Raw genomic sequence first — 26079 nt, forward strand, 5'->3', positions numbered from 1 at the left:
TGATAAATGTGAGGAAAAAACCTGTAGGCAGTTAAGGTGGCTTCTAGAGCATTATTTTCCAATTTTTTAAATGTATACCCCAATTACACGTTTGTTTAGAAGTGAAATATGTTACTTCTGCCAATTTGAGTATTCATTGTGTTATTTTAAATAGAATACAAATCTCTATGAAGTAGGATTGGTTCTGAGAGGCCTCAGAATCATATGGCTTAATACTCCCCTTTTGCTTACTTAATGTCCCGGGGAGGCATTTAAAAGTATAACTGAAGATCGGATGCAGTGCCTCACACCTGTAATCCCAGCACTTTAGGAGGCTGAGGCAGTTGAATCACTTGAGGCCAGGAGTTCGAGACCAGCCTGGCCAATATGGTTTAACCGTATCTCTACTAAAAACAAAAATGAGTTGGGCGTGGTGGTGCATGCCTATAATCTCAGATGTTCCGGAGGCTTAGCTGAAAGAATCGCTTGAACTCAGGAGGTGGAGGTTGCAGTGAGACAAGATGGCACCACTGGACTCCGGCCTGGATGACAGAGGGAGACTGTCTCAAAAGGAAAAAATAAAAAAGTATAATGGTAATGTTTTCTCCCCTAACCTTAAAGATTGATTTGAGCACCTCACTTTGAGGACCATAGTTCCAAAATAATAGAAGCCTAGAATTCAAGGCAGGACACTGTAAGGAAGACCATAGACTAGTTGCACTGGAAACAGTAACAAAAGTAAAAATTAAGTTCACATGTAAGTGAAGGTGTAGGTAGGGATTTCTGCAAGGAGTGAGTGCACGAGATAATCCCTGGGGACCAAGGATTCCTTCAATTTAATGGGCAGTTCTTGAGGCTTTGCAAAGTTTGATTGTAGGTGTTAAGACAGTGGTAAGGTGGACAGCAGAATGAGGAAAAAGATGTCCAGGGGCGTGGGAGAGGGAATGGGGACAGACTAATATTGGAAGTGATGGAGAAGTTGGGAAGAGGTGATTTAGAAGACCGTGAGCTGCAGCAAAGAATCTGCTTGTTGCAGTTGCGTTCGGGGTTGTTCCTGCTCCGCTTTTCTGCTTTCACCCTTTCTGGGGACTCTGTCTTCCTCTCCTGCCACGCCTCTTAACATTCTAAGTCCATGTAAATGACATTTTCACGTTAAGGGCTGCAAAGAAATTGCTGAGGAGCCAGATAAACAGGCATTGATTGCAATTGCAATCAAACCTCTGTAGCAAACCGTACAATTAAAACACCCGCAAGCAGGTGTGCGCGACGCCAGCCGCAAACCGGGAAGCTATGCACGTGGGGCGGAGGCGCCTGCCTGGTTTCCACGCGCGCGCCCTTTAAGACCCGGCTGCGCGACGGCAGCGCGTGGGCAGCACGTGATAGCCCTGCGCGACTCGGCAGAGCTGCGCGGCCATGGACTTGGGCGCCGACGAGTTCGAGGAGAGCCTTCCTCTGCTGCAGGAGCTCGTCCAGGAGGCGGACTTCGTGGGTGAGGTGCCTGGGATTCGCGGCTGTTGCGGACAGAGCCCCTTGCTCCGGGCGAGCTTGGGGAGGGGGTGGCGGGACGGTTGCCAGGCCACAGGGGCTCAGAGAGGGCCTCAGGAAGGACGGGGGTTTCCTTCTCCAGCCCCGGGGCGGTGGGACTTTGAGCAGCAAGTACACTCCGAGCCCCACGTGTCTTTTGGCCAGAGCCCGGTGCGCCCAGGTGCAACCCGGGGCGGGGGTGCCTGGCTGCTCCTTGCCTCGGTTCCTCCATTTTCCCTTCCTGACCTCCCCTGGCTTCTTGAGCACAGGGGTGAGCCCAGGTGCCTCGGCCGCCTGCAGATCTACAGTGTGTGGAGTGCTGGCCATGTTCTGCACCCGAGAGCTGGTATTTTTTGCCTTCCCGGCAGGTCTGGACATAGAGTTCACGGGCCTTCGATCCAACCTGTCTGGACCCCAGCAGATCAGGTAAAACTAAAACTGTGTCCCCTCTGTATAAGATCCTGGCCAGACCAGCATTGTTTCTGGCCAGCAGCCTGTTGGCATTTGGGGGGCAGGAAGTTTTGTGTGGCTTGCTCCTACGTGTTGGGGAACCTTGCTTTTTCCACTCAATGATAGTAGTGTTCCCTAGTTGTTGTAACAAGGAAAAAATCCTCCCCGGTTGAGAGTGGTGATCCTGCCGCGGAGGCCATAGTGCCGGGATGGGATGTCATTGCTCGTGGAATGAGATGCCTGTTTGTTCACAGTCTTTTTGATTTGCCATCGGAGTGGTACCTAAAGACCCGTCAGAGCGTTCAGCAATTTACAATCTGTCAGATTGGTGAGTTTAATATCCAGCTGTTAGAGTTTTTCAAGAAGGTATTTTTATTGTCTTTGTGTTTCCTACTGTAAAAACAGCTCTGAGATTTTTCAAGAATATATTGACTTTGCGTTTCCTACTGTAAAAACAGCTCTGAGATTTTTCAAGGATATTGAGTATCATTTTGTATGCTTGTTTTGTTTTGGGCCATTTTATACATATGGAATCAACACTTCGGAGCAAACAAACTTTAGCGGCATTGTTTCCATGCTTAAATAAGTCAGTGTTAAGGAACAATCACTGTTACTCTTTCTAGTAAAACTGTGTGTGTGCGATTTTTATTTTATTTTATTTTTTTGAGACAGGGTCTTGCTCTGTCACCAAGGCTGGAGTGCAGTAGCATGGTCTCAGCTCACTGCAGCCTAGACCTCCTGGGCTCAAGTGATCCTAGCATGTCAGCCTCCTGAGTAAATTGAGACTACAGGCTCACCACCACCCCCAGCTAATTTTTAAAATTTTTCAGGTAGGTTTTTGCCATGTTGCCCAGGCTGGTCTTGACTTCCTGGGCTCAAGCAGTCTTTCTGCCTCTGCCTCTCAAAGTGGTGGAATTATAAGCATGAGCAACCACACGTAGCCTGTGATTTTTTTCTTTTAAGAAAATTTACACACAAAAATAATTTTTTTAAGGTCATCCCAGCTTCAGAAACTTTTTGTTTTTTCCTTGATGGGGTTTGGAGATCTTTCTATATCAGCTCATACAGGTCTGTTTGTTGATTTATTTATTTATTTTCTGAGATGGAGTCTCGCTCTGTTGCCCAGGCTGGAGTGCAGTAGCGTGATGTGGGCTCACTGCAACCTCCACCTCCCAGGTTCAGGCAATTCTCCCGCTCAGCCTCCCGAGCAGCTGGGATTACAGGCATCAGCCACCAGGCCCAGCTAATTCTTGTATTTTTAGTAGCCGTGGGGTTTCACCATTGTTGGCCAGGCTGGTCAAGACAGAGCTGTTAACAGTTGCATATTGTGGTTTCTTTTACAACTATTCAATCCTGCTTTTGTAATGTGAAATTAGCTGTAGATAATACATGAACAAGTGAGCATGGCTCCATTCCAGTAAAATGTTGTTATATTTACAGAAACAGACCCTGGGTCAGATTTTACTTTTCTGGGTTTGTCTGTGCCCTCCCCTGGCACCATGGGATTTTGCTATGTTGCCCAGGCTGGGCTCAAACTTTTGGGCTCTGGATATCCTCCAGTCTCAGTTTCTCAAGTAGCTGGGAGAGCTGCCATGCCCAACCCCTGCTTTTACTATGAACGATGGTGAACATGTGTGTGTGTTCCTCTCTATCCTGATCCTTTACTACTATTCTGTTATAGTTTTTTGTTGTTGTTGTTCGTTTGTTTTTAATTATAAGACCTCTTTGAGAAGTATGGGAAACAGTTGTAGTTATGTTTCCATTGTGGTACCCAAATTGCAGGTCCTTTTTTGGAGGGTGGTGGGAGAAGACAGAGTCTTGCTCTGTTGCCCAGGCTGGAGTGCAATAGCTCAATCTGGGCTCACTGCAGTACCCCCACCCCCCAGGCCCAAGCGATTCTCCTGCCTCAGCCTCCTGAGTAGCTGGGATTACAGGCGTGCACCAACACACCTAGCTAACTTTTGTGTTTTTAGTAGAGACAGGGTTTCACCATGTTGGTCAGGCTGGTCTCGAACTCCTGACCTCAAGTGATCCACCTGCCTAGTCTCCCAAAGTGTCAGGATTACAGGCGTGAACCACCGTGCCCAGCCTGAAGTCTTTTTTTACTTTGCGTATGGTTTTCTTTGAGAGGGGAGGAATAGACATTTTAAATGAGTTAAATATATACATCTTAATGGTTTTTGGTATTTTCTGTGGTTAGTTTTAAAACTATGAGAATGTCACTTTAATATTTACTTCTGTATTTGAAGAACAGGCCACGATTAGATTTTAGCAAATTCAGTGTGAATTACAATTTGACATTTCTCATGCTTCTAGTCTGTCTTTTCTTGTTTGTTTGTCATTAAAGATGTTATCCTGTTGTAGAGCCCACCTAGTATCTGTGGGCCCAAAGTACCGTTTGAATTGTTTTGTCTTTGTAGTGAAATTCAGGGCGCTTTTCCTTGGCATTCATTCCCTCTACGGTCATTCTTTCAGGATTGTCTGTGTTTTCCGCTATTGAAGGAGAAGCAAACAAGTACGTATTAAGAGCTTCTGCAAAGGATGTTGCTTGCCCACTTACATTCCACAGCTGCCCCCTTCAAATTCGGCCTCAGGTGCCCCGATCACTTTTGCCCTGGATGTTCTGTCTTCTCTCCTGGGTCTGTTTCTCCGCTCGCTCTGCCCTCTGTGGATTCCATGTTGTCTTTGACGTCTCTCTGGAAGCAGTACCTTTCGCGCCAGATTCGCTGCGTACCTTAAGTGCTCCTGTCCCCATTTCTATCGTTTCCAGTGTGCACCTATATTAATAAAAGCACCTGACACAGTGTTGTATAATGAAAGGGATGTTTGAACTGCCTGACACAGTAGGCAGAAAGAATGCCCCAACTATCAGGATGTCTGCTCACCCCCCATGAGTAGTTGAGGGTGCCAGCCTGCATGCCCTAACCTGGCATCCCTGGGCGACTTGTGGAGGGGCTGTCTCTGTGGTAGGCCCTGGCCCTGAAGGCAGGCTCTCTGCCTTTTTCATTTAGCACCCCCAGTGCCAATCATAGCTCCTGAAACACAGCAGACACTCAGGCACACTCCGATTCTTCTTACCTAAAAGAAAGCGCCCACCCTGAAGCCTGCCCTGGGAACCAGAGTTTTTTTAGATGGTTGTGACTTTTTTTCTGTATGTTTCTTTTATTATAGGTATATAGCCCATTCGTGTAACTTTTTTCTCTTCCCCACAACGTTTGGGATTTTGGACTCAGAATTCTCTTTCCAGGCTTCCAGTGTTCAGTTTTTGAATCAGTATGGCTTCAACTATAACAAGGTATGGCATTGGAGGAGGGGAACGGGAATGTCTTTTGTTTGTTTGTTTGTTTGTTTTTTGAGATAGAGTCTTGCTCTGTTGTCCAGGCTGGAGTGCAGTGGTACAATCTTCGCCTCCCAGGTTCAAGTGATTTTCCTGCTTCAGCCTCCTGAGTAGCTGGGATTACAGGCATCCGCCACCATGCCCAGCTAATTCTTTTTGTATTTTTAGTAGAGACGGGGTTTCCCCATGTTGGTCAGGCTGGTCTTGAACTCCTAACATCAAGCAATCTACCTGCCTCGGCCTCCCAAAGTGCTGGGATTATAGGCATGAGCCACCGCACCCGGCTTGGGAATGTCTTAAAAGTGATCTAGACTAACTGGCCTATACAGCCCGTCTCCTTTCCCCTTTCTATCTGTCCTCGTGAGATCAGGCACAGAGGATCCCTCTGACTTGTCTCCTTGTTCTGTTTCTGTCTTAAGTTTCTCAAAAACGGAATCCCATATATGAATGAAGAACAGGAGAAGAAAATTCGACACGATATCCTGACTGGGAACTGGAGAGTCCGCAGGTATGGCCTGTTTCTCCAGGTGCCTTTTGTTTCCTTGTTGCTGTTGTCTGCATTTCCCGTGGGCAGGCATGCTGTTTCCAGGAGCGTGGCGACCTCCTTCCATACCCGGCGGGGATGGCTTCAGTCGCCAGTGCGACTGGTGCTGCTCTCCGTGTGGCTGAGCTGAGAACGGCTTTCACCTGTCTCCATCATGTGCCACTCCCTCATGAACCTCTTACTGCGTCGAGTGTGAGTTTCCGTGTTGAAAAAGAAACTGACTCCTAATCTGGAACTCAAAGAAACAAGAATTCCATTCCAGTGCTAGAGGGGAAGAAATAGCTCTGTTGGACTTGCTGTGAGATGTTATGTTGATCCCCCACGTGATCTTCTGAGGGATTTTTCAAGGATATCTCACGGGCAATCTTGACTGTACCAGTCATACTGGGCACTGACTTCAGATGTGTGCCTTAGTTAGGCTGTGTCTGCCCCACCGTGCCTGACCCTGCTGCCCTAGGCCGGAGGCCGGGAACTCTGCCTTTTTACTTTGGCTATCTGTGCCGGCCCAGTCTCTGAAACCTCGTATTCCTGTAGAGCTGGGGTCAGGAGTGACCACAGTGAGAGCAACAGCATTGTGGGTAGACGGGCCAGGGGCCTTGGGGCTGGCACCCTCACCTGGAGCCAAGTGCTGTCAGCTAGGTGTGGGTTTGAACAAGGCATGGAAGCTCTTTGCCTTTATCAGGAAAGGGGAGATTAAATGAACAACTGAAATGAGATGAGTGATGATCTCTTCCAGATAATTCTGTTATGTTGGAGGAATTTTTGTCTCTTTGTATTTTTCCTGCTGGGTTTCATATAAAAATGTAGCTTTTTGTAAGGGAAAAACAAGTTGAATTTTTAACCTTCTTTTATTGTCAAGAGTTAGAGAAAGCCTTTTCCTTATCTCAAAATGACATTAGGTTCTGTGTCTGACGCAAGAGACGATGTGTTTACCAAAGTCCTTGTCTTTTCCTGATTGACCCAGATAGGGACTTTATCACCCCTGAAAGCTGAATAAAGAAGACGGTCCTGATAGCAATGCTTGGTATTGGCTGGATCCCAATAGCTTTTCCTCCACACATCCTACTGAAGCAGGAGGGGATTGAATATATGCCTGGATCCTATGGAAGGGTGTGGGCTATTCTTCTGATTGTTTGGCTTCCTATTGCATAAGACCATCAGAGAAGAAATTGTCTTCTTTGGGTTCATTTTCTTTGTAGATTGCAACATGAAAACCAGAGGGCTCAGAAACTGCTCTCATATTAACATAGTCTTGGGTTTCTGATGTGTTTTTCTCTGACATTTTCACTTTTCATGCGCCCATTTTCAGCTCTCCGGATAAAGACCAAATCAAGGCGGTGATTGACAAAGTGACACGGTGGCTGGACCTGGCCAAGGAAGGTGACTGGATGACTCTTCCTGGGATCGCTGGTAGGCAGGGGCTGTTCCTCCCAGCGCAGGAGCATTGGGACAGGTCACTGTCACCTGCCAGGAGTTGGGGGGAAACACACCCTTTCTTGGGATCCTGGTCCCAAATGCCTCATGACTGAGTCTGATGCCAGCCAGCATTTGTTCGGGAGATACATAGTCTTTGTGGTTAAAGCTCTGACCTGCATTCACATGTTGAAGGCTTTCAACATACTTTGGGTTTCAAGACTGAGAAGGTCAAGTTCCATTCCTGAGCCATCCCTTTTATCTCAGTCCTGCATACCCTGTATTATTTTGACTTTTGTTAATCTCTAAACTTTTCCCCCACCATGTGGTGTGGAGCCACAGTGAATGTGCCGTAGCTTAGCAGCTCTCAGAGGCTGGTCTGTGGATCCTAGAGTCTCTGGGACCTTTTCCAATGGGTCTATGAGGTCAGAACAGTTTTCCAAGCATCCCTCAGCTGTACTTGCTATTGTCATTGTGCCATTTTGGTGCCCAAGCAATGTCAGACAAAGCTGTTGGCACCTCAGCACAAATTAAGGCAGGAGCATCATACCATGTTCTTCGTTACCACTTACTCTCAGTTAAAAACGGAAAAGCCAATCTTACTAGCAGCCTCCTTAGTGAAAAAGTAATATTCTTGGTTGTATTAAATCTCAATCTTTTGATTACTCATCTTTTAAATATCATATGTCAATATAGGTATGTAAAAAATAAGTATGCATAAAACATTGCTTGGCTGTGTGCCAAAATACAGTGATTGTGTCAAGGAAAAGTGCTTGTGCATGCAGTCTTTTGAGTTGAGAGTTGAGAGCTGAATTCGCTGCCTTTTTTTTTTTTTTTTTTTTTTTTTTTTTTGATATAGTTTTGCTCTTGTTGCCCAGAATAGAGTGCAATGGCACGATCCTGGCTCACTGCAACCTCCGCCTCCCAGGTTCAAGTGATTCTCCTGCCTCAGCCTCCTGAGTGGCTGGGATTACAGGTGCCCGCCACCATGCCCGGCTAATTTTTGCATTTTTAGTAGAGACGGGGTTTAACCATGGTGGCCAGGTTGGTCTCGAACTCTTGACCTCAGATGATCCTCCCAAAGTGCTGGGATAACAGGCATGAGTCACCGCACCCGGCCCCATGAAATATCATTTTTACTGGAAAAAACTGATTGGTTGCTCAGACTTGAAGGTTTCACAATCATTTTCTCAATGAAAAAAGCTTGTTGGCCGGGCACAGTGGCTCATGCTTGTAATCCCAGCATTCTGGGAGGCCGAGGCAGTGAGCCATTGAGATGATGCCACTGCACTCCAGCCTGAGCAACACAACAAGACTCTGTTTCAAAGAAAAAAAAAAAAAAAAGCCTGTCACTTCAAGGAAGATAACTCGCAGTATTTCCTAGTGATAAAATCACAGCTTTCAATCCAAAACTGGAATTTTGAAGAATTTACATGTGCCTCCATAAGCTTGATAGCTTCCCAGTGCCACAGCCTTTCTGATGAGATCAGTGATCATATTTTCCAGCGTCTTCTGTTGTTCCAGCTATTATTACACAATAACATGTGCAAACATTCGAGAGACCTACATAACCCTGCCAACCAGTATTTTCCAAACTACTAGCACATGATGTTACTATTGTGCACTATCTTTTCTCATGGATAAGAGATCTATTCTAGGTATGAGATAGGCCAGTGGATTGTAATGTAGCAGTACAAGAAAACTCTTTAATGATGGTTTCAGATTCCACATTGCAATTAATCTTTAAGAAACTACCACTTGTTGAATTTGGTACAGTTTTAAAGAATATCCAAAGTCATTTAATAAGGCTGGTAATTCTGCTCCCTTTTCCACCTACATATCTGCTTGAGGCTGGATTTTCTTTTTCTTTTTCTTTTTTTTTTTTTTTTTTTTTTTTTTTTTGAGACGGAGTCTTACTCTTGTTGCCCAAGCTGGAGTGCAGTGGCACCATCTCGGCTCACTGCAACCTCCGCCTCCCAGGTTCAAGGGATTCTCCTGCCTCAGCCTCCTGAGTGCTGGGATTACAGGCACCCGCCACCATGCCTGGCTAATTTTTGTATTTTTAGTAGAGTCAGGGTTTCACCACGTTGGCCATGTTGGTCTCGAACTCCTGCCTCAGGTGATCTGTCCTCCTTAGCCTCTGAAAGTGCTGGGATTACAGGCATGAGCCACCACGCCCAGCCTTGAGGCTGGATTTTCTTCTGTTTCAACGATCACATTCCAGCCAAATGTTAGAGATTTGCAAAAATGTAAAACAGTGTCACTTTTCTCTCTAAAGTTTTTGTTTTAGAAAATAGTTATTTTTCATAAGTGTTACTTTTGTTCTTGTATACTGGGTTTTTGTTATTTAAAAAACATTTTTTAAATGTAAGAGTTTTAATTTCTAACAGGCTTAATATCAATAGCTGTGACTCACATAAACACAGACTCTGTGGCATCCCCTACTTAAGAGTGGCCCTGAGATAAAAAACTCTTAGAATGCTGCTCCAGATCCCATCATGACAGGCCAGGCCCTGCCACATGGCTCGTGGGCTTAGACACCCTTCAAGCTGCCTTTCCACCTGACCTCTCCATCTCTCAGCTTCTCCTCCTCCGGGGCTTCTCTTGGGAACATGCCATAAGGTTCCAGGTACTGTGTGCCCCTGTGTTTCCCTGCTGCAGGCTTCCAGGCCTTTGAGGTCCAACTGGTGCTGAGGCAGGCCCTCCCCGACATCTGGACGGTGCTGAAAGATGAGGGGGTGAGTTTTCACCTGAGACCAGGGCGTCAGTGGCTCCATCGTTTCTCTCTCATTTGGCCAAATCTGGCCTCTGAAAAGCTTTTCTCTTGCACGCTGTTAGTTTTTCCCGCTTTCCTTTTGTTTTGAGATGCAGATCCGTTTCTTTAGGCCTCATTCCCAGTAACCCAGGATTCAGGGCATTTGTCCCTGCTTTTCAGGTGGTAGTGAAGAAAGTGAGTAAACAACATCGTTGGTATCTTCAGAACACCTCTTGTGACCGAGAGAGCTGTTGGAAGGAAAAGATTCTTCTCTCTGCAAGGGGTTTTTCTGTCTTTTTCCAAATGCTGGTGAAAGCCCAGAAGGTAGGAAAACATGTCTCTCTTCTCGGCCTAAAGGCAAATATCTTTTGTATTTCTGGTCAGAGATACTGAAAGCTCCTTCAACAACAAGATAAAATTCCTTAAGATAAGTGATTCCTTCTCATTAATGTTTTTCTTTCAGACAGGGTCTCACCTGTCACCCAGGCAGGACGGAGTGCGGTGGCACGAACACGGCTCACTGCAGCCTTGAGCTCCCAGGCTTAAGTGAGACTCACACCTCAGCTTCCCGAGTAGCTGGGACTACAGGCACATGCCACTATACCTGGCTAATTTTTGTTCTGTTTTTGTTTTTGTTTTTTTTTGTAGAGACGGAATCTTGCAGTGTTGCCCAGGGTGGTCTCGAACCCCTGGGATCAAGTAATCTACCTGCGTTGGCCTCCCAGAATGGTGGGATTACAGGCGTGAGCCACTGCACCTGGCCTTCCTTCTCATTTATAACTAGCTTCGTGGATCTAACCTTGCTTTCACCAAATCATGATAGGTTAATTTGGGGCAAGAGTATCCATAAGAAACAGTACTACTTCTTTGCTCCTTTCCGTAACGCAGGAATTTCAGTACTAACTGATCTAAAACTACTTGGGAAACTGCAAGCGCCTGCCTCACAGTATAGATTTCCAGCGCAGACCCTGCCTTACGTGCCTCCTACTTGCGATTATTTTCTTTTTTCTTTTTGTTGGCATTTAAGCGGTTGAACTACCTTTCATGGAGGCAAAGGAAGGTTAGGATGGAACTGTCAAGTGATCAGAATTGCAGTGGGTTCTAATGCTACATCTTTTGCAAGAAACTGTTAGTCTGTAGTGTCTGTATTACATTTTTTATTTTCTCTCACTTGTTGATTTACTCCCAAGTAGCCCTTAGTGGGACATAATATGATGATGGACCTGCTGCACCTCCATGAGAAGTTCTTCAGACCCCTCCCAGGTAGGGGCAAACCTGTCATTTCTCTTCCTTCATGCTAGTTTGCCATCTGGCAGAGGGACGGGTCCAGGATCGTACTCCTGAGGCAGCCCCTAAAATGCACATTCCTCCCCAGTGTCTGCAGGTTTCCGGAGAGTTCGGGCAGAGGCCTGTACTCTGATCTGTTACTGTCTCCACAGAGTGGAAAACCAAGAGACTTTGTCAAGGGGAAAAAAAATTCAATTTGAATTGACACCTCTCTCCCCATTAGTGGAGCTCTTCAGAGTTACTGTATAAAACTTGACAAAATCCGAAATGCGTGAAGTCAGAAGTCACCTTTAATCAGCTAGTAGCCTGAATTTTTTACATATCTGATTACACTGTAAATATGTAAATATATGTAAAAATGTAAATATGTATGTAAAGATTTGATTTTTGTTTGACTTTTTTTCACTTACCCAAAGCATTATTTTATATTGTTAGAAACCTAATAGGCCGGGCGCGGTGGCTCAAGCCTGTAATCCCAGCACTTTGGGAGGCCGAGACGGGCGGATCACGAGGTCAGGAGATCGAGACCATCCTGGCTAACACGGTGAAACCCCGTCTCTACCAAGAAATACAAAAACTAGCCGGGCGCGGGCGCCTGTAGTCCCAGCTACTCGGGAGGCTGAGGCAGGAGAATGGCATGAACCCGGGAGGCGGAGCTTGCAGTGAGCTGAGATCCGGCCACTGCACTCCAGCCTGGGTGACAGAGCGAGACTCCGTCTCAAAAAATAAAGAAAAAGAAAAACCTAATAAGTGCTGCTTCAGTGTCATGTGACACTGTCTTCTGGCTGTCCCCTGCTCTTCCATGGTTGATTCCATTATTGGACACGCAGTGGTGCAGCCTAGTGGGTAAAAGTGGGGACTCGAACCTTGGTAATCTCCTCCGTCCCACACTCACGACGTGTGTAGTCACCAGCGAGTTGACATTACCTTAGTTGTAAGATTGGGATAATAGTGCCAATATCAGAGTGGTTGTGAGATTAAATGGATTAATGTACAAAGAACACTAATCTAGATTAAAAGGGGTAAGAAAGTTTTAGAAGACATTTCCCCAAGAAACAAGAAAACACCTGAGTTTAGGCATATTGAGAGAGTTGGAGGAGAATTAGTGGTGAAATTAATAATATGTATTCACCAAAAAACTAAGTATGACAAAATAATCGCTGGAGAACAAAAGCTGTGCAAGAAAGGAGAAGTCATTGTAGCCACCACAGAGCCTTTTGTGAATGACGTGCGTGGGGGCGACAGAGATGAGCACGTGGTTGGAGGTGGAATGAGAGGGGTCATTACCCTGTCAGCTGGTGGGAGGTCAGGAGTGAGGTGTCTAACACTGCACCGCGCATGTGCTAGAGAGATGAGAGTAAATACCAAAAAAAGGAACGGCAAGTGGTTGCCTTTGGGGAGTAGGAAATGGGAGAGTAGTGGGAAGAGAACACAGGGTTTTGTTTTTTAGTGTGTGTTTTGCAATAACCCTCTTTAGATGCAGGTATAATTTTACCAACTGAGTTCTTACATAAATTTTCTTTTACCAGGACACTTTGCTAGTTATAATTTTTAGTTGATTTTTTTTCTTGGATTTTTCTCTGAGCAGTTATTTATAAAGGATTTCATGTCTGTCTTTCTGATAATACTTCTATTTTTAAGTCTTACCCCATCGGCTAGAACTTCACAAACTACGTTAACTAAGGTTGGCAATAGAATGCATCCTGAATTTAAAAGAAAACCATTCGGCCTTTACTATAAAAGTGGTGATGGCAGGTTGATCTGAGTTTAGAAATCCTTAGTGGCTAGGATTAATGGTGTTTTCAATTCCTGTTTTGTTTCAGTTTGCTTTATTAATCAGTGCCGGTGGCAAGCTAGGTTCAAGACGTTCCTTCCCATTTTTGCCAACAAACAAATTCACTGTTGACTACCTGGGTTTTTCCCCTCAGAAAGCTACGATCAATTTAAGCAGAATATCCACAGCCTATTTCCTGTTCTCATTGATACCAAGAATGTAACAAAGGATATCTGGAAGGTAATGAATAGAATTGCTTCGGGTTAAGGACTGTTTTTTCCATACCAGTGACACTTGGCTTTCTCTTTTGGGTTTTTTTTTCTTGTTTTTGTTTTATTTTGTTTCCTGGTTTTTTTTTTTTTTTTTTTTTTTTTTTGAGAGGGAGTCTTTCTCTGTCACCCAGGCTGGAGTGCAATGGTGCGATCTTGGCTCACTGCAACCTCCGCCTCCCTTGTTCAAGCGATTCTCCTGCCTCAGCCTCCTGAGTAGCTGGGATTACAGGTGCGCACCACCATGCCCTGCTAATTTTTTGTATTTTTAGTAAAGACGGGGTTTCACCGTGTTAGCCAGGATGGTCTCGATCTCCTGACCTCATGATCTGCCCGCCTTGGCCTCCCACAGTGCAGGGATTACAGGGGTGAGCCACCACGCCCGGCCTCCCACAGTGCTGGGATTACAGGGGTGAGCCACCGCGCCTGTCCTCTCACAGTGCTGGGATTACAGGGGTGAGCCACCGCGCCCGGCCAGCCACTTGTGTTTTTTAAAGTTGTTCCTTGATGCTTTTCTGTCTTCAAACCAGTATCAGTTGCCTTTTGTATTTTGGCACCTGTGGGTCATTGTATTAGCTTATGTATGACTTTTATTCCCTTCCTCTCATTCCAGTGGAAACATTTTGTGGAATGTGGAAACATTTTGACTTATTTGTATAGAGTTTCTGTGTTTAGATCAGACAACAGAACAACTTATTTTAGAACCTGATGCATGCCTTGGGAATATTTGCAACATGTGTACAGAGCACAGGGGGAGGAGGTTCCCTCCTGAAGAATCTTGAGAAAACCTCTTCTTTCTTGAGCCCCCCAGCCACGGGTTCTCAGCCCCAACGACATGTTAGAATCACATGGGAAGTTGAAAATGCTGATGGCCAGGCTGCACTGGCAGCTTCTTGTCTGACCTAGAGTGAGGCCAGGTGATATTTCTAAAGCTCCCCCAGTGATTCTGTTGTGGGGTTGAGGCTATGCACCATGTGTAGAGAAAATAGACCCAACTGGTTTACATACTGCTTAGAAATGAAACAGAATAGCCAGGCACAGTGGCTCACACCTGTAATCCCAGCATTTTGGGAGGCGGAGGTGGGTGAGTGGCTTGAGCCCAGGAGTTTTGAGACCAGTCTGAGCAATGTGGATGAAACTCCATCTCTACAAAAAGTACAAAAATTAGCGGGGCATGTCGGTGCACGCCTGTAGTCCTGGCTACTTGGGAGGCGTAAGTGGGAGGATCGCTTAAAGCCCGGGAGGCGGAGGTTGCAGTGAGCTGAGATTGCACCACTGTCCTCCAGCCTGGGCAACAGGGAGACCCTGTTTCAAGGGGGAAAAAAAAACAACAACTGAGGAACAGAGAAGGGAGCATCAGATCAATGTTGTGAAGCCTTAGGGTGATCCCTTAGAGTGAATTATCCAGGAAGGGAGCCACACAGATGGGAGTGGGGTATGTAGTCTGTGTCTGCCCAGAGGCTGTTATTATTTGTACTTGGCATATTTCCAGCTACTATGAACTTTTAGGGTTTAGTAACTAGACATTGCCCCTAGGCCCTCGAGGCCTTAGAATGACTGTATTCTACATGTATGTCCCTGGCCTTTGTCCTAGTGCCTTGCTTTCCTTTGTTTATAGATAATCTCTTGAACACATCTTCTGAGGGAGATGGTGTGTGTAGAGTTTTTTCCTAGCCTGGGTTTTTGGGAGCCCTTCTAGGAAACCCAGGGATACTGGGGTACCCGGACCTCTTAACTAAGGAATAAGGATAATTGCACTATTTGAAGAGAAAGAGGAGGTTGTAGGAGCGAGCATTTTCCAGGCTGTTTTAATGACCATTTGGTCCTGCCTGAAATAGAGAATAACAAAAGCGCAGATGTTTTCCTCTGGTTTGTTTTCCATCATTGTAGGAGATGAATTTCCCGAGGGTGTCGAATCTTTCCGAAGTCTATGAAGTCCTGAACAGGTGAGGACAGCCATTCCTGGAGCTGCTGCTGGAGCAGGGTCTGCAGCTGTGGCGGCCTCCCTGTGCCCCGCAGGGCTTTGGGCTCTCTAGGCACGCTCACCCTTCACAGTGATGCCTGGTTGGGACTTGGTCTCCTCCAGCTCCTCCTGCTTCGTGGCCCTCTTCCTCCGATGACCCTCTTGCCTCAGTTTCCAAAGAGAGAGAAGCCAGAGACAGGAAATCTCTCAACCCCTGCCTCTCAAACAGTTGTACGCGCCCCTGTTTCATTGTCTCGCCCCTGTCACCAGCAAGTGGGGCACCTTCCCTGTCTGAGGCCAGGCAGGAGGAGCTGCCACCTACTCGTCACCTTCACCCTTGCTGGGTGGCTCCCCACACCTACCTGCCCCTTCCTGGGGTGTCTCCACCTCTTTTTGTCTCCCTCTCATTTCCTTCCACATCAACAAGTGTTCTCCTAACTTAACAACAAAATGCCTTGAACTCTTCGTGCTCTTCTTCCCCACGGCCTGTGGCAGGCAGGGCCTTGTCTCCTTCACTTCTGCTCTCTGCAGGGGCACCCAGAGCCACGGGTCTGTCCCCACTCAGCAGGACGCGGCACAAGAGGCGTTTGGAACAGGGGTGGCACCCTGTTCTGGATGTGCGTGTGCGATTTTTTAAAACCCATTCCTTGTGGTTCGTGTTCTCTACCTGTCTCCTAAGTTTTCCCTCAAGGGCCCCTCCTCAGCCCTCTTCCTGCTCATTCCCAGGCTCCCGTGTGGCCTCGTCCACCCGCTGGGCTTCAACTCCCAGCACCTGTGTGTGGCTGCAGTCCAGACCTCAGCATCTAGGACGCTGCGTTTACAGTGTCTTGTTGATGTTCCCACCCTGCATGACTTACAGGCATCTTCAACCTGACACTCCTGTCTGTCCCTCAGGCACACTCCAGTGCCTGGAAACTTGGAAGTCTTGATGGTACCAGGCGTGATACTGGGGGCTGTGTGTGCATGAGAGGGTGAAGGGCAGAGGGAGTTTTGTTGTAAATGCACAGGCTCTGATTCCAGACTTCCTAGGTTTAAATCACAGCTTTGCCACTCACTGGTTTTGTGAGTGACCTTGAGAGAATTACTCAATCTCTCCGTGCCTCAGTTTAACCATCTGTGAGATGAGAAAATCGTGTGTCACTCCAAGGTTGTCGTGAGGATTAAATGAGTTCGTAGATGTGGAAGGACTTAGCCCCTGGCATGGAGTCCAGGTCTGTTGAATCTTAGCTACCGCTGTTGACAACTATCCCGATCCTAACGGACAGCTCAGGCCACACCCACGGCGACAATGCCTGTTTGACAGATGGGGACATTAGGGCTCAGGGAGGCTAAGCACATGAGGTTCCAGAACATCTTATTGAAAACCAGTGAAATGAAGGTTTGCTTGTCATACGCCATCTCCATTCACCCAGGTCCCGGAGCCAAGACCTAGAAGGGGTCACAGAGCTGAGTTGCTCACGTCTATTGAGTCGAGCTTTATGGACTGGACCCCGTAAATCTCTCAAACCTCTCCTTTCTCTGCATTCTCAGGATTATTATCTTTTCATTCCAACCATGGAACTGTGGTAGCAGCCCCGGAGTGGTGTCCCAGCCTTGTGGCCTGCCCTCTTCATACCCCACACCACTCTTGAATGATGACCTAGAATGTGAATTTGAATGAGCTGTTTTTTCTGGTCAGAGTCTTTCTGTGGCTTCTGAAGTCCCTGTCTGTGGTAGGGGCTCTTCCCTACCCTCTGGCCCTCCCTTCACACACAAGCTTCAGCCCCACTTCTCACCTCATAGCTCCTGGGGTCAGACGTCCTTCTTTTCCTCACTGCCTTTGCCTGCTCGAAATGCCTGCCATCTTCCCATTCCTTGAACCCCGTTGGTTCCTGTGGTTTGGGACTCTCCATGAGTGCTGTCTGCTTCCAGAAGCCTGCAGGGTCCTGGCATGGCTGTCATACCTCAGGCCTGGCGTTTACAAGAGACAGGCGTAATTGTCTCTGTAGTTGCCACTGGACAGGCCACTGGACAGCTCCGGAGGACAGGGACCGTGTCTTGTCTGTCTTGGTGCCTGGGCTCAAGGGAAGCATTTGATAAATGCCCCTCCTGCACCATTGTTCTTTCCCCTGTCCTGTTGCCCAGTTACCAAGACGTTACCTGTCCATGCCTAGATGCGCACCTTGAAGATATGTCCCCAGTACATTGAAAAAAATTTTTATTAACTTAAGGGACTGAGGAGAAAACAAGGGATTACTTTCAGCAAATTGTTTTTTATTCTATTTTTCTTTTCTAATAGTGACTTGAATCCCACCAAGAATTCTGGACCAGAGATTGTTCACGCAAGCAGGTGTGAGAAATACGGTACGTTCCCATGAGCCACACTCCTTGCACAGTCGGCAGAGTGCTGAGGTGCTCAGCTGAGCTTGTCCTTGACCCTGGTTCCCCCGCCCCACCCACCCCCTTGCCCCCCACCCCCACCCCATCCCCGGCCCGGACAGCAATGGAGCGGGAGGTTTGTGTGGGGTTTTCCTTTGCTTACTCCACGTAACTCCTGCCCCAAATGAGCGAGCCCAGAACGCATCCAAGAGCCCTGGGAGTTGTCCGTTTCCTCCTTAACATGGTCTTTAGTCTATAAGGCAACTCTGAGCTTGGGGCTTTCTCCACCACGGGGAGGACCAAGGTGAATTTAGTGTGTGGGCCCGCAGAAGGGTGTGCAGGACCATGGGGAGGTTGTATGAGCTGCTGCTGCCGTGGATAGTGAGCTAGGATGGGGCGGGTTTCTCATGACTGCTCAACTCTCTCTCCTCCTGGTGGAAAATGCCTCAGTTAAGACAAAGTGCCCCCACGAAGCTGCGTACGATGCCTTCCTCTGTGGGTCAGGTAAGGATTGTGGTTCCTTTAAAAGGAAACTGTCTTTTTTTTTTTTTTTTTTTTTTTTTTTGTGAGGCGGTCTCACTTTGTTGCCCAGGCTAGAGTTCTGTGATGAGGATCTCGGCTCACTGCAGCCTCTACCTCCTGGGCTCAAGTGATCCTCCCGAGTAGCTGGGACTACAGGTGCATGCCACTACACCTGGCTAATTTTTGTATTTTTTGTAGAGATGGTTTCACCATGCTGCCCAGGCTGGTCTCAGACTCCCGGGTTTGAGCAATCTGCCTGCCTCGGCCTCCCAATGTCCTGGGGTTACAGACATGAGCCACTACACCCAGCTGGAAACTTACTTTTTGTTGGCACTATACCCCTGCTGTCCCTAGATTCTGCGTTTATTTCAGATTGGCTTGCACATAATGAGAGAAAGCATGAGCATGCACATTTTGATAAGCTCTGTTGCACTTCTTTTTTCCGTCCTAGTTCTTTTGAAAGTGGCACACTTGCTTCTACAGAAGATACATGGGTAAGTGTTCTTTCTTTTCATCCTGCTATTCAATCAGTGGTCAGGATTTATTGAGCCTTTGCTGGAAGCCAGCACCTCCCCAGTCCCAGGGTCCTGCCAAAGAATGGAGAATGTGAAGTGTCGCTGGTATAGAAATCTTGTCCCTGACTGGGCAACAGCCCACAAATGGCCCTGTGCCACAGGAGTAGCCCTTCCTATCACCCCTGCACCTGCCTGTATGAGTCGTGGCCCCTCATCCCCACAGATGTCAGGAGGCCAAGGCAGTGGGGTTAGGCTTAGGTTCTGACACCTGTCTCAGTCCTTCCCAGCCTGGTGTGTGTGCTTTATCTGTTTCTGACTTGTTTTCTTATAGCCACGTAAGCAACAATGAGGTACGAGGAGAAAGTGTTCAGGTCAATGAATGACATATCCATTGTTGGGGGGCACATAGGCTGGGGAGAGATGAATGGAACCCCACATTGGAATCTTCTGTGCATTTCCCCATGGCAATACCATCCTTGATGCCTGCAGCCCTGGGCACATAGGCACCAGAAACACATTTGCAGTGTACACGCTACAGCACCGTCCTTGGCATGCACATTTTTTATGTAGGACTTAGCCGGCCAGGTGAAGGAGCCAGTCAGAATTCTAATGTGTGCTTTGGGATTGATGTAGAAACATCTTTTTGGATTATAATCTATTAACTTGGGTCTTGCCTATATTTGTCCATTTTGGCAGTGGATGTTATAAATACAAACGTTCTGTGACACATGGATGGGAAGCTTATTTCTTAAATAAGAAATGCACCAGCCTCACCCTCTTTCTTGTGGTTTGGCTGTTTATGGGCCCCTGGTGAGTATGTGTGTGCTGGACAGGGAAGGCGCTGGCAGTAGTGGAGCACCTCAGTGCCCCGGGTCACACATCTTCTATTTATTTTAATCCCCGTGGCCTAAAAGCCCTCCCTGCCTGTCTGTGTGGCCCGTGGTTTTGCTGGGGCCTGTGCTCGGGTGTGTGTGCTCCCTGGACACTGCATGGCCCGTGGTTTTGCTAGGGCCTGTGCTTGGGTATGTGTGCTCCCTGGACACTGCGTGGCCCGTGGTTTTGCTGGGGCCTGGGCTCGGGTGTGTGTGCTGCCTGAACAGAGGGGGCGCTGGCAGTGGGAGGAGGCTGTGGGATGAGGGATGCCCTTTTGAAATCAAGGTTGATGTCATGCCAAGTGGGGACAGCATGGGGCTTTCTCTGAATCGTGGTCTCGCGCTGATTCTCTGAGCCTGTTGCTGTTTGTCAGCAGTGGGACCCTCACCAAGCCATCACCAGCAGATGGTGACTGTCCGGAAGCTCTGTTTCCGTGTGGGCCACTGAGAATGCTTTAAGGTCGGCCAGCTGGGGAAGCACCCAACCAGAGCCCCAAGACTTGTGAGGGCGGGAGGGGCAGGGAGCCGTCCGAGGCAGTGTCCTTCTCCTGTTCTGTCACCGGATTCTTGGCTGTGACCGAGGAAATGGATGAACTTCCATGTGCCCAACAGCTTTGGGGTTTTCTGTCCTTGCAGCATCGACCCTGTGCCTGAGTCGTCCTTTCCTCAGTACCTCGACGTGCTGGCTCCTTACGTGAACCAAGTGAACCTCATCCGCGCGGGGGTCCCAAAGATCGTGAGTTGGTCTCATTTAGCCCCCTTGCCCTGTTCAGAGTTCAGAGCCTTCGCTGAGAAGCGGCCAGTGCTCTCTGGTACTCGTGAGAGGGATTTCAGTGGTTGAAGAAATAAGAGCTGGCTTTTCCTTTCCTCTCATGTTTCTCCACCAAGGCCAACATGGACTCATCCTCCCTTCTCTTCCCCTCCCCACCCCAAGCAGAGCCTTTCCTAGTTTCTCTTGAGATCTTCGGACTGGATAAGAAGTCAGGAAGCACTGTGGAAAATCTCTTGTGTTCTGCATGTTTTCTAGAATTTTTCTGGTCCAGATTATCCCAGTATCCGACCTCCCATCCTCATCCTCAGCATCAAAAGGTGGCCCGGGGTCAGCGAGCAGCAAGTCTACCATAAGTTTCAGAATCTCTGCAAGTTTGATGTCAGGCGACTCACAAGAAGCCAGTTCTTACTCCTGACCAATAAGTTTAAGGAGTAGGTGCCTCTAAGTCCGCGTCCCCCATGCCTCCTGCATTCATCCCTGTATGTCTCTGACTCCACCCGCCTGATCACAGCAGGCGGCGTGATCCTGTTGCCTGGCTGACCACGGCAAACTTGTTTTGGCAGCGCGCGGAACGTCCTGAAGGAGTACCGGGGCCACCCGACCCTGTGCATCTCCCTGTACCGCTACTGGAGGCACTCCCCAGACGTCAACTGCGTGCTCCAGTAAGTGCTGGGCTGAGGCCGCCTGCCTGTCCCGGGGTCCCAGCATCCCAGCGTGGTCTGACTCAAGCACAGCTCGCTCACTGGTGTGTGTTGCCAAGGGGGTTGTTGACGAGTGTGGTGCCCTGAGCGTCATTCAGTGATACTCACCGCTTGTCTGTGGAGCACCGGTGTGCTGGGCACCATCGTAGTTCTGGGGCCTCGTCAGTGAAACAGAAGATCCCCGCTCTCATGGAGTTTACGTGCTGGGGGAGATAAACAGGATAAACAAGTGTACCCTGTAACGTATTGGGTGACAAGTGTTTATTAAAAATGAGAGAAGGGTCAGGGGTGGGTGGCAGGCTGCAGTTCAGAGGAGCTGATGGGGGTCCCCATTAGAGACTTGGAGTGAGCCAGACAGAGGGGACAGCAGGGCGGGGCCTTCCAGTCAGGAGGCGCCAGGAGAGTCACAGGGAGAGGCCGCTGTGAGCAGAACAGCAAGGAGGGGACACGGGAGAAGGAACCGGGGCCCCCCAGGTGGGGGCCACCCAGGGAGGACTGGGCTTCTCTCAGGAGAGAGGGAATTGCGGAAGTTACGGCAAGAAGGTCGATGACCCGACTCAGGTTGTCTCCCGTGTGGGGTAGACCGTAGAGGCAACGCCGTGAGAGCGGTCAGGAAGGAGATGCTTCAGCTGGGTCACGGCTCAGTGCAGCCGGGGGCAGCGGGGCGGAGTCAGCGACAGACCAGAGAAGGATCAAGTGGGAATCCAGGGTTCGGGTCCTGAACAACTGGAAAGGCAGAGTTGCTGTCAGTTGAACTTGGTGAGGTTCTGGCTCGTGGGTTAGGGGCCACATCCGTTAGAAAACAACATTGCTGAAGAAACACACTGAGCTCCACTGCAAACCCTTTTTCTTTCAACCTGCGGTTTGCATCCCAGAGCCAGCCTAACCTCGAGAGGCAGAAGTTCAGCGTTGGCACCGGGAGAGTGACGAAGAGGAAGAACATCTGAGTGCACAGGGCTGGGAAGGAAGAGGGGCGAGCCTGCGTCGGTGCCTCTTGGCCCTGCTGGGTGCCCCAGCCACTGATACGTGTCGTTGTCTTGCAGAGTCTGTGGCATAGTGACTGCCTGGGCCCTTCTCGCGTTCATCTTCGGAAGATCTGGTCCCTGAGCGCAGCGAGGCCTCCTGCGGCCACCCTCAGGTCCCCGTGCTCTCTGGAAGGTGTGCTGGGTGTGTTTGTGTAAATCAGATTCTGTTTGCAGATGGATCTGTTTGGTCGTTTCTAGAAATTCTGTTGTGTCCTGAACACGAAATTCTGTCAGCACTCTCAATGATAAATCAGCCGTTGGGTATCATACCTGTATGTGTGGCTAGAACTTTTCTTTCTGTAAATGCAGGCAGAGCGGTCAGCACCTTGGGATTTAAGCTCATGTCTCACAAGCAGGTCATTGTGCTAGGAGATGAAGAAAAGGCGACATTATTTCTGGGAGAAAAACTAATGGCTTATTACTGGCTGTTGTTGACCTAGTTCTGAGAAATGGGCCTTCCTAAGTTTAGTAAAGGAAGGAGGTGAAGCTTGGAAGAGGGAAAGTCGTGTGCAGTGGGGACATTTTTGATAAGCGTTATAAACTGTAAAACGTTCACATGCATTTAGAAACAGTGACCCGCAGGCAGCCCCAGTGTGCGCCTTCGATGCCGGCACCGTCGGACGCTGTGTCTCCTCCGCAGCGGTCTGCACTACACTCAGCTTTCTCGGTAGCTTTTCTCTGTGGGGATCTACACTCGGCTGGGCTCTTTGCTCAACCTGGAGCTTCACTTTTGAGGGCTCTGCAAAGCTGATTTAAATTCAGCCTGGGAGACATTTTTCCTCTAGAAAAACAAGCATTAGTGGTAGTAGCTGTCCACAGGAGGGTGTGGGAACTGCTTTTCCAGAGTTCACACCCCTTTCCTGAGGGATGAAGGGCCCAGTGGCCCCACAGGATCCTCTGCAGCTCATTGTCCAACCAGCCATGCCACACCCCAAACAGCAGCTGTTTCCTCACCTGCTCAACCCGAATCGTCGGGGCAGTGTCAGGGTGTTGGTGTTTTTGTTTTTTGGGTTTTTTTTTCACTGAATGTAGCTTGTTTTGAGACAGGGTCTCTGTCACCCAGGTTGCAGTGCAGTGGCACGATTGTGGCTCACTGCAGCTTCTACCTCCAGGGCTCAAGCAGTCCTCCCACCTCAGCCTCCAGAGTAGCTGGGACCACAGGTACATGCCACCACACATGACTCATCTAAAACAATTGTTTTCGTAGTGATGGGGTCTCCCTATGTTGCCCGGGCTGATCTTGAACTTCTGGCTTCAAGCCATCCTCCCGCCTCAGCCTCCCAAAGTGCTGGGATTACAGGCGCGAGCCACCACGCCAGGCTGATTGAATGTAGCTTTGCTGAAGATAATTCCACTTTTCTTTCATGGACTTTGGGCTTGACTGTTTGGGTAAGCCCTGCATTAAGTAATCTTGCAAGTCCCTCTCAGAGGCCTGGCTTGAGGGCTGTTTGGCATCCCAGCGGTGGAGCAGGGTTGGGCACGTTAAGCTTTTCCACTGAGCTCTGGAGTTGGAGGCACTCAGCACTTTTGTAAGGCCTTGTTCATTCACCTCTTCTCTGTCCAGCGTGTCTTCACTGGACACCTGTTGCATGCCCTTCCGTGCACCACACTGTGGGCAGGGTCCTCATGTCTGTGGTGACCTGGCTGACCCCACAGCCCTGCATCGCACCTGCTGCTCCCCTCCCTAGGACACCCCTGAGCTGGAAGAGCTGGAAGCTGTGCCACAGCCAGGCTTTGTTGATCAAGTTTACTTTCTGAGTTTACTGCTGACCAGGGCACTGCTCAGAATTGCTGAGTGGTTTGGGGCCTCCTGCCCTTAGCAGCTCTTGCCTTGCCTAGGTGGTGGTAGGGGGACAAGGCAGGCTCTGAATCTCTCCCAAGGTGTTCTCCCTGCTCCCGTAGCTCTTCAAGGCTGTGTTTTACCTGCAGGTCTCTCTCCCATCATTAAATGAATAAAACCAAAACAAGGCAAAAAGCCAGCCGTTCTTCTCTCCTTCCCTAACTCTGTCCCCTCTCCCTGTGGCCCAGCTGCTCTTCCCTTTCCGTTCAGGCTTTTGAGCATGTGCTTTCCATCTTTCCCGCCCCTGCGTGCCCGGTGGCCCATGCCAGTCATTAGGACCCCCTGGCTTCCTTCTCACTCCTCTACGGCCCTGGGTGGTGCAGCTGCTCTGGACGTTCTCCCCGAGTCTCTGGTCACTCTCTTCTCGGTTGCCCTCAGCTCTTCCCCGGCCCTTTAGATGTTGATATTCAAGGAACTGGCACTGTCTGCCGTGACAGTGCCAGGCCCTAGCATGACTCTGAAGTTTGTTCTCAGCTAACGTCTGTCTCCTGGGTCCCAGTTCACCTACTGAGCCTCTGGATTTTCCCAGACATGCCAAGCTCCACACAGGCAGGATGGATCACTGTCCTTCCAAGTCACCTGCCTTGATGGAGGTTGTGAGCATCTCCCCAGCTGTAGCCTCCAGCTCCTAAATTCTCCCCACCTCCCTGCCCCGCTTCTGAGCAGCCACCCACCTGTAGCTCCTAGACTCTCCCCCCATCCCCGCCCCTCCTCTAAGCAGCCACTCACTGGCAGCTTCTGTCTTCCTGCAGTCCTCCTGGCTGTCCAGACCCCCTTCACATTACCTAGACAGTTTCAGGGCTGTCCTCTCTGGGAGAGCCCTGCCTGGCTCCTCGTCTCCCTTTCCTGCTGTGGCCCTCACGGACATAAGTGGGCTCTGGAAGGCAAATCTGGTCATCTCTCCTGCCCAAGGTCCTTCTGTGGATTCTGCACCAAGTCCACAAGCCCTTTCTGTCTGCATTTGGGGTCCTGCTGTCTCTCTGGTCCCCCACGAGTGTCTGTCCTTGGGCTCACTGTTTATTTCTCTTCCTCTTCCCTGAGTCACCCACTGCTCAAGACCCAGCTCAGCAGACATCTCCTCTAGGTTCTAGGCCACTGTCGCCTGCTGTACCTGTCAGGTGTTGGGGGCTCACCCTGCCTCTGAGCGCCTCTTGCCTGTCCCTGCTGGAGCACTTGGTGCTGTGTGGCAATGTCCCCTGGCCTGGCCCTGCACAGGCGGGCACTGGAGTCCTGGAACCTGCAGGGGCTCTCAGTATCCTCACAAAACAGTGCTCCCCGTGGCTGGAGCCTCTGCTGCGTTTTTCGACAGGGATTTGAGTTTGTTGCTGCTGCTCAGGTGAGGTGCTTTGAAAATGGCATTGAGTAACTGATGTGCTTCTGCTTCTGCGGCAGAGGGAAAAGACAAATGACAGCCTCCAAATCTCCCCAGCCCACGGTGTTCTCACTGACCCACACAGCCTGATCACTTAGAAGTGATGTGATTTCATGTCCTTGTTCTTATAATTTTAGTTCTTGTTTGTGGTTTAAATTATTTCCATGAGGTTTTTTGGTATGAGAAAGAAGTGACTAGAAATAGCCTTAAATGATCTTAAAATTAGCTAATCTTTCTCTTTACATCCTTCAAGTACTAAGTTCGGGCTGCTGTAACAAAAATAACCATAGACAGGGTGGCTTTAAAAACAGAATCTTATTTCTCACAGTTCTGGAGGCTGGGAACTCTGAGATCCGGCACCAGCTGATCCGGCTCCTGGAGAGAGCTCTCTTCCTGGGCTTGCAGAGGGTGGCCTTCTTGCTGCGTCCTGACGTGGCAGAGACAGCAAACATCTGTCTCACGTCTCTTCTTATAAGGGCACTAATCCAATAAGAGGGCCCCACCCTCATCACCTCATCACCTCCCAAAGGCCTCACGTCCTAAGGCCATCCCCTTAGGGGTTAGGATTTCAACCTAGGAATTTGGGGAAAACACAAACATTCAGTCCATAGCAAGTATCTTTCCTTTTCTCTGAAAGATACAGAGGTTCATGCCACTTATTGTTACTACAGAAACCTTTTCTCTTTCTCTGTGGTCTTTTTAGCTCATGAGACAGCAATACTAATTTTCTTGGCATGAAATATGTGGTAGAGGTTGTAAATTTTGAGATACTTTCTGACTAAGGGGGAAAAAAGGCTGTTACTTTCT

General features: G+C 48.8%; 1 protein-coding gene across 3 annotated transcripts; it reads left to right on the top strand.

Annotated features, from left to right (window-relative positions):
- Positions 1 to 1336: 1336 nt before the first annotated feature.
- PNLDC1 (PARN like ribonuclease domain containing exonuclease 1) lies at positions 1337 to 22326 on the top strand. Of its 3 annotated transcripts, XM_050789217.1 has the most exons (20): positions 1337 to 1468; positions 1872 to 1929; positions 2208 to 2281; positions 4429 to 4468; positions 5125 to 5248; positions 5710 to 5798; positions 7144 to 7244; positions 9909 to 9985; positions 10183 to 10326; positions 11196 to 11265; positions 13218 to 13303; positions 15223 to 15278; positions 17574 to 17638; positions 18104 to 18157; positions 18627 to 18669; positions 19387 to 19500; positions 20199 to 20298; positions 20590 to 20765; positions 20898 to 20996; positions 22079 to 22326. In XM_050789217.1, the coding sequence occupies exons 1-20, from the start codon at positions 1393 to 1395 to the stop codon at positions 22140 to 22142; spliced, it is 1710 nt and encodes a 569-aa protein (XP_050645174.1). In that variant the 5' UTR covers positions 1337 to 1392; the 3' UTR covers positions 22143 to 22326. The 3 variants fall into 3 exon arrangements, with proteins under 3 accessions (XP_050645174.1, XP_050645175.1, XP_050645176.1); XM_050789218.1 differs by lacking the exon at positions 19387 to 19500 and having other exon boundaries at positions 1358 to 1468; XM_050789219.1 differs by lacking the exons at positions 1337 to 1468; positions 1872 to 1929; positions 2208 to 2281 and having other exon boundaries at positions 4435 to 4547.
- The last annotated feature ends 3753 nt before the right edge of the window (positions 22327 to 26079 follow it).

This window comes from Macaca thibetana, chromosome 4 (genome assembly GCF_024542745.1).
Source record: "Macaca thibetana thibetana isolate TM-01 chromosome 4, ASM2454274v1, whole genome shotgun sequence".
NCBI classification, from domain to species: domain Eukaryota; kingdom Metazoa; phylum Chordata; class Mammalia; order Primates; family Cercopithecidae; genus Macaca; species Macaca thibetana.